Source organism: Tamandua tetradactyla, chromosome 1 (genome assembly GCF_023851605.1).
Source record: "Tamandua tetradactyla isolate mTamTet1 chromosome 1, mTamTet1.pri, whole genome shotgun sequence".
NCBI classification, from domain to species: Eukaryota; Metazoa; Chordata; class Mammalia; order Pilosa; family Myrmecophagidae; genus Tamandua; species Tamandua tetradactyla.
Window position 1 is genome coordinate 42,241,561 of NC_135327.1, and position 15,131 is coordinate 42,256,691.

Consider the following 15,131-nt stretch of genomic DNA (forward strand, 5'->3'; position numbering starts at 1 on the left):
GATCTTTTGTCTCTGGGGATGAGCCTGATCCGTCTGAGTTCACCACATAATTTACTGGCATCTTGGCTTCCCCAGCTGAGGAATGGGATGGAGAGGGACCAAGTCAGGTTGGACAGTTCTGTTTCTTACTTTTCTAGCCTTAATCCTGTCCTGTCTCATAATTTTCTTTCCCAACCTTATGATTTTATTGTCTTGCAAATCACTTTGGAAACCTGGGGTGGAAAGTTCCTTAGAATGAGTTGGCCAGATTCTAAGTTGACTGCTGCTATCCTGCTGACCAAGTTGTTGAAATATAAGTCTTCTGGCAGTATCACAGGCATCTGGCACTATTGCTTCCTGAATTGTTATTAAGACAAGGTTGGGTTCTGGGTCACTGAAACACATTGCTGTGGAAGTCATACCATCACAGGGGCCAAGATGTAAATAGTTTTGCTTTTATTTTCCTTGTTTTAAAATTTTCTGTAGTACTTTTATTCACAATATATACATGTTAATTTTTTTCTACATGCATTTTTACAAGCATCTACCTAATAATACAGCTATATCAATAGATACTAGCTTTTTAAAAAAATTTTCATTTTAGAGCAGAATATGTGGTATGTTAGTGTAAATATTTGATGGCCAGAATGACTTTCTCAAAGTTTCGTAGGGTTTATAGTCATCATTCTATGAACTCCTTCATCATCCCATGCCATTGGATTGCCATCATTGGTAATAAAAATGTTGCTGTCTTGTTTTGCATTCAGGTATATTTTATATTTTTATAATTCAGGCAAGTTTTTCTCATAGCACTTAAGTATACGACTTTGCGCACATATGTATTGATGCTTAATTACTTAACTAATTGAGACCTTGATATGCTTAATTAATGGCATTCCTAGTTTTATGAAAATCCATCTAAGAAGATGAAACCACTCTGGTGGAACAGAGTGCCTGCTCTACTTTGATGTCTCTCAGTTTCCATGTCTGCTTCATCACCATTCTACAAATGTACATTTCCCCACCTGTGTTCTCATTGAGGTTCTACTAAGTCTAGCCCTGTGGTTATATCCATTCCATCTGCATTGTGTATAGCCCTTTGTTACTCTCAGGGTGTTATAGTTACTATTAGCAATATTTTAGCTCCCATTGGGTTGGGGAAAGGCTGAGGAGGGGAGGAAAGCTAGACAGGGGGCCCTCCCCTAAAATAGAGCACAGAGATTTCTTCTTTTTGAGTGTAAAAGAAAATAGGGGAAAGTGCATTTTTCCACTAAGAGACAAATTCTGCTGAGTCTGGTTTGTATCTATTAGTTTTTTAAATATCTGGCCTTTGCCCCACAGCTAAACTTCCTTAGGCCCAGGAACATGACTTCAAGACTCCATCCATCTTATAGCTCTTCAGGCATAAGCCATTGCTTTTCTATAAAAGAGGCTCTAGGGTGGGCCACGATGGCTCAGCAGGCAGAGTTCTCACCTGCCATGCTGGAGACCTGGGTCCAATTCCTGGTACTTGCCCATGTGAAAAAAAAAGAGGCTCCACAAGTTGTCCATTAGCAAACAAGAATTTAAAATGTTCTCTTTTATCCCAAGGATCTTTGGCTAGTGGAGGGAAGCAGCCTAGGTGGTCTCTTCCCAAGAACACTTCTGTTAAGTGGCCTGGCAGGTGGCAGAAAGCCTCTCACTGGTGATCCCAGTTCCTGTGTTTGTATCATTCCTACCAGAGTAAGCCCATATTCAAGAGAAAAGGATCTGCTGTACAGAAATAGACATCCTCCACCAAAGCTGATGCCTCTGACCAGTAGACTTCAGAAAGACAGATTCAACATCTCTACTAGGAGAGGGAAGCAGAAATCAATAGGGTTGTCAGCCTTTGGACAGTAGTTTCCCCTTTTCAGTTCACTAGAAGTTTCAAACAAGTGTCTCTTGCTGTGGCCCGTAGTCAGGTGAGAAAAATGCAACCATCAGTCTACTACTTGGAGGTTCAGCTGTGGAGATTTATTCTGTTAGGTAATTCAAGATTTTACGAGGAGAGAATGCACCTTAATCCACCATGGCACTAAGATTTGAATAAACATTTTGTCTATTTGTGCATTAATTAAAAAGTTTCTTTAAAATGCAAAGTCATGGAATACCACAGACAAACCATGCTGTAGAAGGTCTGATGAGATAACACAAAGCTACTCGGGAGGGTGTAATTTATACGCTGAGGCATGGGGTTCAGTTAAGAAGGTATATTCCATCTAGTGCCCTTAATATATTGAAGTTCAGATGTTTGAGGTGCAATGTACAAAATCAAAGGTGACAAAGTCACAGTTCAACATTTTCTAAAACAACTGAGCTTACAGGAAATAGCACAGAAAATCTAGCCATTAGCAAAACCACAGTAAGTAGAATGGATGCCCTGCTCTTAGTATGGGGAGATTTGTGAAGGTTGAAGATGATAAGGCTCCTTAGAGATGCAGCAACCCCATGAATATATCCATGCTCAGATGGTCAATACATTATTAAAGACCCAAGGAATTTGAGGGGTGAAGTGACAGTGCAGCCATATGCCTTCAAGGAGGAAGGAAGAGATAAGGCAAAGGCTGGAGTCATTGGTGGGTGTATCCCTCTCTGTGTTCTCACAGCACACCATACCCCACTCTATCCTGCAGAGAGATCCTTTGAGCTCCCTAAAAGGAGAGCAAGGCACCACTTCCCATGTGACTGGATATCCCTTACACAGATGGGGATGCCAGACAGGCATTCAGATGTGCACTGAGCAGCTGGACAAAAAGCCAAGTGACTAGAGAGTCAGGTAGAGATGATTAGAAAACCTCATGAGAAATGAAAGTTTTTAAGATAACCAATTGAAGTTATGAAAAAGGACAGGGAAAGAGACTCTTCTGTGGTGAAAGAGGACAGGTTGGAGGCAGAAAAAAAGCAAAATGTGGGGGTAATGAACATGTTCTTCTCACTAGGTCTTCTCTTTTATAAAGTGGGGCTAATAATCCTTATGTCTTAGAGTTGGTTGGAAGATGAAAGGAGATTAGATATTTGTGGTGCCTGTGAGGAGCCTAATAATTGGACAATAATAAAATGTAACAATCATGATACTGTAATTATGGAGAAGATAGATAACCTAGCTTTGAATGGAAAATATTGACTGCACAATTGTTGCCATAGAATATAAGGAAAGTTAAGTCTTGCATGGCATGAGTTGGAGCTGGGAGAATAGCCAGGTAAGGGGTCTTAAATAACAAAAGTCCAGGGGTAAGATATAAGAACTGAATGTAAGTCCTAAATTCCATAACTGAAGTTAATGTCACCCACTCGTCCTAAGCCTGAGTTGGCATATTTTTTAAAAAAGGGTATGACGTATTCATGTAGTACACCAAACTCCAAGAAGATGAACTAGATCAGTGCTTCTCATAGCTTAATGTGCATATGAATCAGTGAATGATCTTATTAAAATGCATATTCTGAGTCAGTAGATCTTGGGTGGAGACTGAGAGTCATTCCTAACAGGCTCTCAGGAAATGCTGATGCTGCTGTTTTAAGAACCACAGTTCTTAGACCACAGAGAATGATATAGTGAATATTCTTAATACATTCTGCACTTTTAAGAGACAGCCCAAACTGACCTTCATAAGGAGATGGCCTGATAATGTGGTTGGACACAGGATTTTCCCCGATACCTGTCAAGTCTATTATATTAGTCCAATAATAATAAAATAATAATAGCAACATCATCTACAACAACAACAACAATAACAAGGTTGCTCCCCAAAACTTCGTTGCTTGGAGCGACTATCTGTGTAAAATCCATGGGCAGATCTTTGGAAATTCTTGGTAATTCTTCATAAGGCCCATGGCTTTAACATCTTCACATCTTTTCAGAGAAACATGAAGAGAAACCAGCTGACTGTTGCACTAAGATTTGCTTAGCACCACAAGCCTTGACCAAATACAGTATTTAAGTAGCTAAAATTATGTGAACGATAAGATCTAAAATTAGCTAATGGGTGGTTTGATGCTTAGTTTCTCCTTCAGTAAAGATCAGTGTAAGTACTCAAAAAATGAAAAGCCATATGGTTAACTGGAGAGTTCAGATTCTAGAGCCAAATCCGACAGAGGACTACCCTTCCACAATTGGATGTAGAGATTCATAGCCATGTTTTCCTGAAATTCTTGCAACTCACTTGGTTTTTATCTTAGTGGCAACACCTATTCCTTTCATTTGCTTGTTTTTTCATTCATTTCATTGATGTATTCATTTTACTAGCAGTTATTGAGCACCTACTATGTGCTAGTCAGCATTCTAAGTGATGGCGATACAGCAGTGATGAAGATTAAATCCCTTCCCATGGAGCTTACAGTTTAGTGGAAGACAGTCAATAAATAAGGAAGCAGATGAATAAATAATTTCAGAGAATGATAAGTGCTACAGAGAAGATAAAGCCAGGTAAGGCACTGGAGGTGGGGTGGTCAGAAAAAGTGGCTCAGGATGCTAGAGACTTACAGAATTGGTCTGAACTGACTTGCTTTAGGTAGAGGGCAGTATGGAAGGTGGGTGTATTCACCAATATCATCATTCATTTCAATCCAGTGCAAAGTGAGATTGGCTTAGTTATGATTAGTCCGACAAAAAGATTTTCTTAAGTGTGTAGTTTTATTAAAAGCAATTTATGCACATCAAATAACTTTTTAAATTTTATCAAAGTAATGTGTGCACATGATTTAAACATAATCAAATCCTTTGGAAGGGCCTAAGATGGAAAGCAGTCTTCCTCACTTCTTCATCCCCATCCTTATCCAATTACATTTTTTTGATGGTTTTTTTTTCTTTTACTTCTTCTGGGGATCACATACATCTCTATCACTAAATAATATGATTAAATTGATAATTCCCTACAGCATTCTTAGGTATTTCCCATTGACTCTTGACATAATAGTTGATGATTTGGCCCACTGACCCCATATGACCATTTCTAATCTCACCTTCCCATTTTAATAATTCTGTTGCTATTTTTGGTTCTTTTATTAGTTTATTTTGTAAATATAAATAATATATTTAGACTCCTGTGTTTTGATCTTCAACTTTCAACTGTTTCTCTTGAATGTAAAACAAGTATTTTAGTGCCCCTACCTTTACCTCCACCTTTCCTCCACCTTCCACCTCCTAACTTCTGTCAGCATACACTTACTTTTTCACAAGGCTGATCACATTTACAGTCACTTTTGTTAACATAGGTTGATTCCAAAAGTTGAAAAGCAACAAGGAGCAATTGCATTATAATAGCTACGTAAATATTCTTTACTGCAGAACCACAGTGGTATACTGTAATTGCATTTTCTTGTTTGTAGGCCCAAGAAATGACTCCTAGGGTACTCGAAGTAGAATTTTCTTAGCAGAAATGTCAGATGGATTCTCCTTACACTGTATAAGTTATTCACAAGCATGCCACATTTTCATTTTCTTTCATTAATCAGAAATAACTTCTGCAGTTTTTTGTGTTTGATTTTTCTGGATCCTTTGTTTTTCCTGGTTGGGAAAGAGCATGCCTTCACCATATCCATAATCCCATATGGTTTCTTACTTTTTCAGTGCCATTCTTCTTAGAGACATACTTGCAACACGCTTCCTACCGTCCTTCCTACTCTGATTTTATCTGATGGCTTTGCACACTGGTCAAGATGGAATTTTTTTTTTTTTAGCATGAGCAGGCACCGGGAATCGAACCCGAGTCTCCGGCATGGCAGGTGAGAGCTCTGCCTGCTGAGCCACCATGACCCGCCCTGAATTTTTTTCATTGGAATCCACCTGTAGTTATTGTTTACATTTTCCTCTTTGTTTTGATCCTTGTCAGGCTAGAGCATAGCCTCAGGTAACTTATTCAGAAAGCATGTACAGAAATAAACTTTCTAAATCACTGAATATCTAAAATGAATTTATTTTGCCTTCACAGGTGATTAATATTTTGACTGATCTTAGTTTCTGTGTTCCAAAATAATTTCCCCTCAAGTCATGGAAAGCCTTTCTTTCTAACAGCCAACATAGCCCATGAAAATTCTTGTTCCTTTGTTTGTGACCTCTTTTTTTGTTCTATCTGGAAGTGTTTATTACTGATGTCTTCAAATTTCACAAGGATACTTTAGATATGGTGTCTTTCAAATTCAACCATTCAACCCTTTCTATCTGAAAAGCCATGTCTTTAGCTCAGGGAAATTTTCTTCTATTATCTCTTTGGTATTTTCTGCCCTCCATTTTTTCTATTCTTTCTTGCACTCCTGTTAGTTGGAAAGGGGTTTCCGGAATTGATTTGCTATGTGTTTATTTTTCTTTTTTCAGATTTTCCATCTCTCTTAAGACATTTCCTCAACTTTGTCACCTTTCTCTTCTTTGAAATAATTTTAACTTCAACAATCATATTTCTACTGAGAGTTACTTGTTCAAAATGTTTTCCATAGCTTTATGCCTTTGTGAATATTGTCTTAAATCATTCTGAGGATACTAGTTACATTTTTGTTTTGTTTTGAATTTCTTAGGTTGTGTATCTTTCCTCTTTGATATTACAGGCTTTCCTCAAATGTCTGTGATCCTTTATTGTCCATTCGTATTTGAGAAAGGAGAATGGGCCAGATGAATAAGAATTCTACGTACATGAGTTGAGCTTGCCAACTGGGGGGCTTTATGGGTACATGGAGCTGCTCTCAGGCTGGGACCCCTGATACCAGAAAGAGGAAAGCTTCCTTCTGGGCACAGCAATTGCTGACCTGATTCTCACCAGAAGTTTTCTTTGTCTTTTGTAGAAAAGAGGCCACCACACCTTTTCTCCTTGGGGTAAATTTATGGCTATAAATACACATGCAGGGGAGGGGCAGGGCTCATCTCATTTCTATTTCTAATTATGATTCCCACCTTCCATTGCTCCTGCCACCTCTGGATCAAGAGGCTTTTGGGAGTTCTAGAATGCAGGTACCATCCCATCCTCCATTCCAGCCATCCCCTTCCTCCTTCACTAGGTCCAACCTGACAAGATAAGGGGAGAGCTGACCTAGCATGTAGCAAAGTAGGCTGTCTGACCTCTTGTGCTTGCCCTCTCAATTCTAAGATTGATGTTTGTTTTCCTGTCATACAGCCAAACTCACTGAAACTTAAATCATTTACCCATATAAGAATAGGTGCTTTATCCCTGAAAAGTTATTTAGACAATGCCCAAGAGGTCCAAACCAAAGTTGAGAGTAGGTCTAATATATTCCATAAACTCTTGTAGGAAATTTACTAAAATAGTACTTATTTTATTTATTAAATGAACTACAGATCCTTGTGGGATTTCTTACTTAAAAAAATTAATGTTTATAGACTTTTTACTTTCTAGCTAGTATCACATTTTCCCCACTATCATAGAAAAAGGGAGGGGAGACTGAAGATATATTCCCAGATTAGTTAAGTAGGTCATAGGTGAAACCAAGACCCTCTTGATCCCATAATCCTTCTCTAATTTCCTGATGATGCTAGTAAAGGATTTAGCCACAAATGACGTTTTCCTTAAAACAGGCTCGGAAATACAGCACTTCATGAAGCAATCCTACTTGGCCCAGCAGGAAGGGAATGCATTGCTACTCTACTAGGGTATGTTCTCTGATCTCCGGGGGACATGTCTGTGGGCTGCAGCAATCCTCCTACTGATCACTGATCACCTTAGAGGGGTGAGGTGTCCTGAGCAGCTGTCCCTGGGAGGGGACTTCCATCCTGCTGTGAGTCCAGGGCAATAAGGGATTGTAAAAGCACAATGCCAATGTTCCCCCATTAAACAAGCTTGGGTGTAGGACCTGATAAAGTGGGAACCGGAGGCCAGGATTGGCAATTGAACATTTTAAATTCATAGAGCCCTTCAAAAGGTCTCAGGGTACAGGACCACCCCTGAGAGCTGGGGTCATAGGCACTCATGTTGGGGAGGTGGAGCCGGGAGGTGCCCAGACTGGTCTCCAGGCAAGGAAGAGTTGGATCATCAGGCTCACACCCATTTCCTTCCAGATGTAATGCAAGCATCAAAAAGAAGAATACGAGAGGCCAGACAGCATATGACATGGCTCTGAAAATCGGGGATGACCTCATCACCTCACTCTTTGCTGCTAAGTTCAGCTAAGGGCACCTGGACCAGCTCGCCCAGCCAAGGAGCCTCAGCCTAGAAGACTGTTAGATCCGAAGGGGTGGCCTTTAAAGAATCATTGAGCTCTGGATTTTATTTCTTTCTTTCTGAAATTTGTATTTGAGGTTTTGAGGATGAGGTTGAGAGGAAATAAGAGGACCCTTTTTTTAAAAAGAAATTTTTATGATAATATAAGCCACCAATACCACATGGATATTTCCCAGTATAACCTAGACTGTGATGAATTTAATGCATGCTTTAATGGTTTATTGCTTGTGTTTTCTCAGAATTTTCTTTAGAAGTTTTAATTTATATTTCAATCTATAGTGTCACATGGTTCAAAGGTAAAAGGTATAAGGTATTATCCATGAAAGGTCTCCATCCCATCCGGCCCCACAGCCACCCTGTCCCCCCTCAGAGGCAGCGAAGGCTATCAGTGTCATCTGAGTCTTTCCAGAGATACTGTAAGATTAAATAAGCACATCCATAAGTGATAAGCATATGTACATAGAGTATACAGAAAATCTAAATATATTAATATATATCTCCCCTCTTTTAACACAAATAGTAACAAACTACACTGTTCTGCATCCTGTTATTTTTGCTTAATGAATCTTGTAGCTGGTTGCAAATTAGTATGTAAGGGTTGCACTTTAAAAAAAAAAAATTCTCCGCTTACATTGAGCTTCTCAATATTCCTATGGTTTGTTCTACAGTTGATAAGTCACCTTTGAATAAACCATTTGCAGGATTGAGTAATTTGACTTATTCATTTCTTAGACTGTTATGGTCAGTCTTTGGGGGCTGGATAACTCCGTGCTTGTGGAATCCCTAAACCGTTTCTGTTAAGGTGTGAAACCCCTAACACGCCTGGCTTTAGCACAATCCACAATAGTCTTTATTCACTTTATTTCCCCTGGTGGGTGATGGCCAGTAGGGAGGACAAGTGGGAACAAGTCTCCGGTTGGGCTGGCGGCTGGCCCTGGGGTTCTCTCCGCACAGTAGGGAGGGGCCCACTGCATTGGCAACCAGGGTGCCCAGAGACCCGTTGGTGACTTGCTATCTGGTGGTATGCCTCGTGTCTACCTGGCTGAGCTGGAACTGCCTTTCCCAGAATTTTTCTCCCTGCAAGACATGGTTTGGAAAGCGGAGGCGAAGCCACAGCCCGCACACACTAAAGGTGGAGTCGGACGCCAGAGGGTTCTGCAGTCGAGGTCACCCAGCGGGTATAGACGGTTTCCCCCAGACCTTACAGGACAGGAAGGGCCCCTGGGACACTCTTCTGGGGGCTGTCGGGGGTGCCTTGCACAACCTGAGTGCAGCAGTCACGGCTGCAACATTTCTTGGGTTTCTCACACTTTCTGGTGGCATGTCCTGCCCACAGGACCCCAAAGGCTCTCCCAAGGCATTTGCCAGACACAGAAACCCTGAAGCATGCATCCCAATAACCCGCATCAGGGTTCTTAGCTTGCTCTGCAGCCCACGGCCTGCACAAATCACTTTTGAACTTCATTCCTTCAAAATCAAAGCTCTTTGAAAATAGGACTAAAAACCGAAGAGGTAGCTTAATATTTAAGACAAAAGAATGCAGGCTTGAATCTGGGAATGCTCTGATGAAATGTTACAGGATCACATACATGTTATATAAATATCAAACTTCATGTTTGCAGGAAAATTAAGCACGAGTTTTAAGGAAGGGGCTGTCCATTAGAAAAAGATTCCTGTTTTGCTTGTCCTTAATGGGGCTTTTTTTTTTTATTACCCCCAGTGACACTCTTTGCTAGTTGTTTTTTAAAAATATTTTTGAGATATCTTCATGCACCATACAGTACATCCAAAATATCCAATCAATGGCTCACAGTATCACCTAGTTGTGTATTCATCACCATGATCATTTATAGTTCATTTGCATCACTCCAGAAAAATAAATAAGAAAAATCCCATACAACCATACCCCTTACCCTTCCCTCCCATTGACCACTAGTATTTCTGCTAGGGTTTGATAGGGAAGCAGAACCACTCTGAGTGATACAGGACAAGGGATTTAGTAAAGGCATTGGTCCTTTTGAGTTTGGGAGTGGGTGAGGCTGATGGTGAACTTGACTTCCCTGTAGCTCAGCAGGGCTGGCTGGAGAAAAGGGGGATGTGAGGTGAGCGAGCAAGGGAAAAGGGAAACCCTGGGAGCACATGTGTCTCCTGTTCTCCAGCCCTGTCGTCAAGGCAACTGCAGGAGACCACCAGGCTTGTCACAGTCGGGGCTTTCCAGGAGCAAGTGCTGAGACATTTTGGATGGAAGATGTTCATTGGGATCAAGGCTTGTGAAAGGAAGGGGGACTGTGCAGAGGGAGAAGTCAGCCTGCGAATCTCAGCCCACCTGTGGGGAACCAGTGAGCCACGATTACCCATCACAGAGCCCCACGCTGGACCGAGCCAGCCAGTCCTCTACCCACTCCTCACTCAGTCCTCAGATGCTGCCCCAGGAAGGGTACTCATGGCTGCTTGTGGTCCTGAGCTAGATGCAGTGAAGTGCAAGGAAGAGATTCCGTGGGAGGCTCGAGGGGCTAGAGGGGCCCTGGTGTCCCACTCGTGAAGTGAGGTTGCACATGAATGCCAGTGAAGCAGCAGTGCTTCTGACCTCTGAACTCCAATCCCTCAGGCTCTGCTCAAGCCTTATGGTCAGAAACCTGGGCTCTGGGACTTGCTTGGCCTGGGACACCCGGGGGGTACCATCAGCCAACTGTGCAGTGGTCTGGGGCTCAGGCCACTGGGTGCCCCCTGGATCTGGACCCACTGCCCCTGCCTCCTGACATCTGGCTGTTCCGCTCGGAGGGGTTACCCCTGCCAAATGTCCTCGTACCATGTCCCCAAGAGGCTCAGTCGGCTGTGTTGTCCCTTCCCCCCAACCATGGAGGGGAGTTCCCTGTGTAATTGGCCAGTTGTGTTCTGTATATAGGTATTTCTTATTGATTTGGAGAAGTTCTTTACAACCTCTAGAGTCAGAGGACTCAGAGGACCCAGCCATGCTGTCCTGTGGAAATATAATATGAGCAACATAAAATTTTCTAGTAGCCACATTTTTAAAGGTACAAAGAAATAGGTGAAATTATTTTTAATTTTTTAAATTTATCCCAGTATATCCAAAATAATCTTTCAGTGTGGAATCAACACAAAATTTATTAAGTTTATGTTAGATATTTTACATTCTTTTTTCATACGCGTGTATGAATTCTGGTGTATTTCACACTTAGAGCTCCTTGAACTCCCCACAGTTTAAGTGCCTAATGGCCGCATGAGGGAAGTGGCTACAGTGCTGTTGTAGATCCTCCTGCCTCATGGAATCATAATCCTGGAGGTAATTGTACCCTGAGTCCCAGGCTGCTTGGATACTGGAGCACAGGTGCGCTAGTCTGAAGCCCGTACATCTGTGGATGGTAGGTTTTCCATGTCTGCAATCCAGCGAGAGTCCCTCCCATAACCCACAAGCAGGTGCTCACTGAAGGTGCTCTGGCCAAGATGGCTGCTCAGATAAAGGCCTCTCTTGCTGGGAAAATGCACAGGGATATTTTATTTCAAATGTCTCCGAGATACCTCCTCACAGAGCCTCAAGAACTCACACCACTTAAGAACTCCTTTCCAACCTCTATTTCCGACTGCTTCTGTGCCAGGTTTCTGCTTTTCCTGGTGTAAGAGAAAATTAAGAAGGAAGTCTCTTGGATTCTTACCCACCTTCCACTTCCTCAAATAAATGCAAACATAACCTCTTCACGGGTTTTTAAAGGTGTGGCTTTGTAGGGATGTAGAACAAGTGAGGTAGTTCCAATTTCACCACATTCTTGTGAACATTTCTTATTTTCTACATTTGTTTTATTTTAATTATAGCCATCCTAGTGTTTGTGAAGTTGGTATCTTATGGTTTTGGCTTGCATTTCCCTGATGATGTTGAGTATCTTTTTTTTTTTTTCTTATTGGTGATTTGTTGATAACTTAACATCAAGAGCATACACAAACTATGCTCTTATTCTCTCCATTACCCACCTTATGTTGCTGTTGTCACAAATTACTTTTTTTTTTTTTTTGGTCTGATTAGGCACCGGGAATTGAACCTGGGACTCCGGCATGGCAGGCGAGAACTCTGCCACTGCACCACCATTGCCCACCCACAAATTACATTTTTATACATCATGAGCCCAACAACATAGTTTTATACTTAGTGTTATTCATTTGTATTTTAAATCATGTCAGAAATTTTTAAATCATATAGAAAAGGAGTTACAAACCAAAAATGCAATAATACTGACTTTTATATTTACCTAGTAGCTAACTTTACTGCTTCGAGTTACTGTCCAATGTCCTTTCTTTTTTCTTCTTCTAAAGCTCCCTTTAGAACTTCCTCTAAGTTTCTCCCAGTCTCTTGTAGTGTTCATCTAGTGGTAATGAACTCCTTGAGTTTTTATCTCAGAATGTCTTAATTTCTCCTTTATTTGTGAAGGATAATTTTGCCAGGCATAGAATTCTTGGTTGTCAGGCAGTTTTCATTCAGCACATTACAAATATCATTGTATTGCCTTCCAGAGTCCATGGTGTCTGATGAGAAATAGCTGTTAATCTTATTGAGGACCCCCATATGTGAGGAGTCAATTCTCTTTTGCTGCTTTCAAGATTCTCTCCTTGTCTTTAATTTTTTTTTTGTCAGTGTTTCTTTTTTTTTTTAATTCTTTTTTTTATTAATTAAAAAAAGAATTAACAAAACAATTAGAAATCATTCCATTCTACATGTACAATCAGTAATTCTTAATAACATCACATAGTTGCATATTCATCATTTCTTAGTACATTTGCATCGATTTAGAAAAAGAAATAAAAAGACAACAGAATAAGAATTAAAACAATAATAGAAAGAAAAAAAAAACAAAAAACAAAAAACCTATACCTCACATGCAGCTTCATTCAGTGTTTTAACATAATTGCATTACAATTGGGTAGTATTGTGCTGTCCATTTCTGAGTTTTTATATCCAGTCCCGTTGTACAGTCTGTATCCCTTCAGCTCCAATTACCCCTTCTCTTTTTTTTTTTAATCAACAGAAAAAAAGAAATTAACCCAACATCTAGAAATCATACCATTCCACATACGCAATCAGCAATTCTCAACATCATCACATAGATGCACGATCATCATCTCTCAGTACACTTGCATCGGTCCAGAAGAACCAGCAACACAACCGAAAAAGATACAGAATGTTAATATAGAGACAAAAACAAAAGTAATGATAGCAAAATCAAAACAAAACAAAACAAAACAAAACAAAAACCTATAGCTCAGATGCAGCTTCACTCAGCGTTTCAACAAGATTACTTTACAATTAGGCATCATTGTGCTGTCCATTTTTGAGTCTTTGTATCTAGTCCCGCTACACCGTCTGCATCCCTTCAACTCCAACCGCCCATCATCTCACCCTGTCTCCACCTCCCGCTGGACTCTGTCACCAATGACATATTCCAAATTCATTCTCGAATGTCCGTTCACATCAGTGGGACCACACAGTACTCGTCCTCCAGTTTTTGGCTAGACTCACTCAGCATAATGTTCTCTAGGTCCATCCATGTTATTACATGCCCCGCAAGTTTATCCTGTCCTAAAGCTGCACAGTACTCCATCGTATGTATATACCACAGTCCGTCCAGCCACTCTTCTGTTGATGGAGACCTCGGCTGCCTCCATCTCTCTGCAATTGCAAACAACGCTGCTATAAACATTGGTGTGCAAATGTCCGTCTGTGTCTTTGCCCCCAAGTCCCCCGAGTATATTCCCAGCAATGGTATTGCTGGGTCGCATGGCAACTCCACATTCAGCTCTTTGAGGAACTGTCAAACTGCCCCCCACAGTGGCTGCTCCACTCGACATTCCCACCAACAGTGGACAAGCGTGCCTCCCTCTCCGCATCCTCTCCAGCACCTGTCATTCTCCGCTTTGTTGATAATGGCCATTCTGGTGGGTGTGAGATGATATCCCACCGTGGCTTTGATTTGCATCTCTCTAATGGCCAGGGACACTGAGCATCTCCTCATGTGCCTTTTGGCCATTTGTATTTCCTCTTCTGATAGGTGTCTGTTCAAGTCCCTTTCCCATTTTGTAATTGGGTTGGCCGTCTTTTTGTTGTTGAGATGAACAATCTCCTTATAAATTCTGGACACTAGACCTCTATCTGATATATCATTTCCAAATATTGTCTCCCACTGTGTAGGCTGTCTTTCCACTCTCTTGATGAAGTTCTTTGATGCACAAAAGTGTTTAATTTTGAGGAGCTCCCATTCATTCATTTCCTTCTTCAGTGTTCTTGCTTTAGGTTTAAGGTCCATAAAACCGCCTCCAGTTGTAAGATCCATAAGATATCTCCCAACATTTTCCTCTAACTGTTTTATGGTCTTAGACCTAATGTTTAGATCTTTGATCCATTTTGAGTTAACTTTTGTATAGGGTGTGAGAGATGGGTCTTCTTTCATTCTTTTGCATATGGATATCCAGTTCTCTAGGCACCATTTATTGAAGAGACTGTTCTGTCCCAGGTGATTTGGCTTGCATGCCTTACCAAAGATCAAATGTCCATAGATGAGAGGGTCTATATCTGAGCACTCTATTTTATTCCATTGGTCGATATATCTATCTTTATGCCAATACCATGCTGTTTTGACCACTGTGGCTTCATAATATGCCTTAAAGTCCGGCATCGCTAGACCTCCAGCTTCGTTTTCCTTCCTCAAGATGTTTTTAGCAATTTGGGGCACCCTGCCCTTCCAGATAAATTTGCTTATTGGTTTTTCTAATTCTGAAAAATAAGTTGTTGGGATTTTGATTGGTATTGCATTGAATCTGTAAATCAATTTAGGTAGGATTGACATCTTGACTATATTTAGTCTTCCAATCCATGAACACGGTATGCCCTTCCATCTATTTAGGTCTTCTGTGATTTCTTTTAACAGTTTTTTGTAGTTTTATTTATATAGTTTTTTTGTCTCT

The 15,131-nt window shown here is 40.8% G+C and overlaps 1 protein-coding gene across 2 annotated transcripts in view; it reads left to right on the forward strand.

Moving 5' to 3' along the window:
* DZANK1 (double zinc ribbon and ankyrin repeat domains 1) overlaps window positions 1-8,837 on the forward strand; it is a 114,502-nt gene extending 105,665 nt beyond the window's left edge. The window contains exons 20-22 of one of the 2 annotated variants that reach the window (XR_013157183.1): window positions 4,247-4,423; window positions 7,520-7,594; window positions 8,000-8,029. Coding sequence is in view for 1 of the 2 variants with exons in the window: in XM_077114890.1 (XP_076971005.1) it covers window positions 7,520-7,594; window positions 8,000-8,111 (187 nt within the window). In the remaining variant the exon portion in view is untranslated. Of the gene's footprint in view, window positions 1-4,246; window positions 4,424-7,519; window positions 7,595-7,999 lie in introns of both variants that reach the window. The other variant, XM_077114890.1, reaches the window with a different exon arrangement.
* The last annotated feature ends 6,294 nt before the right edge of the window (window positions 8,838-15,131 follow it).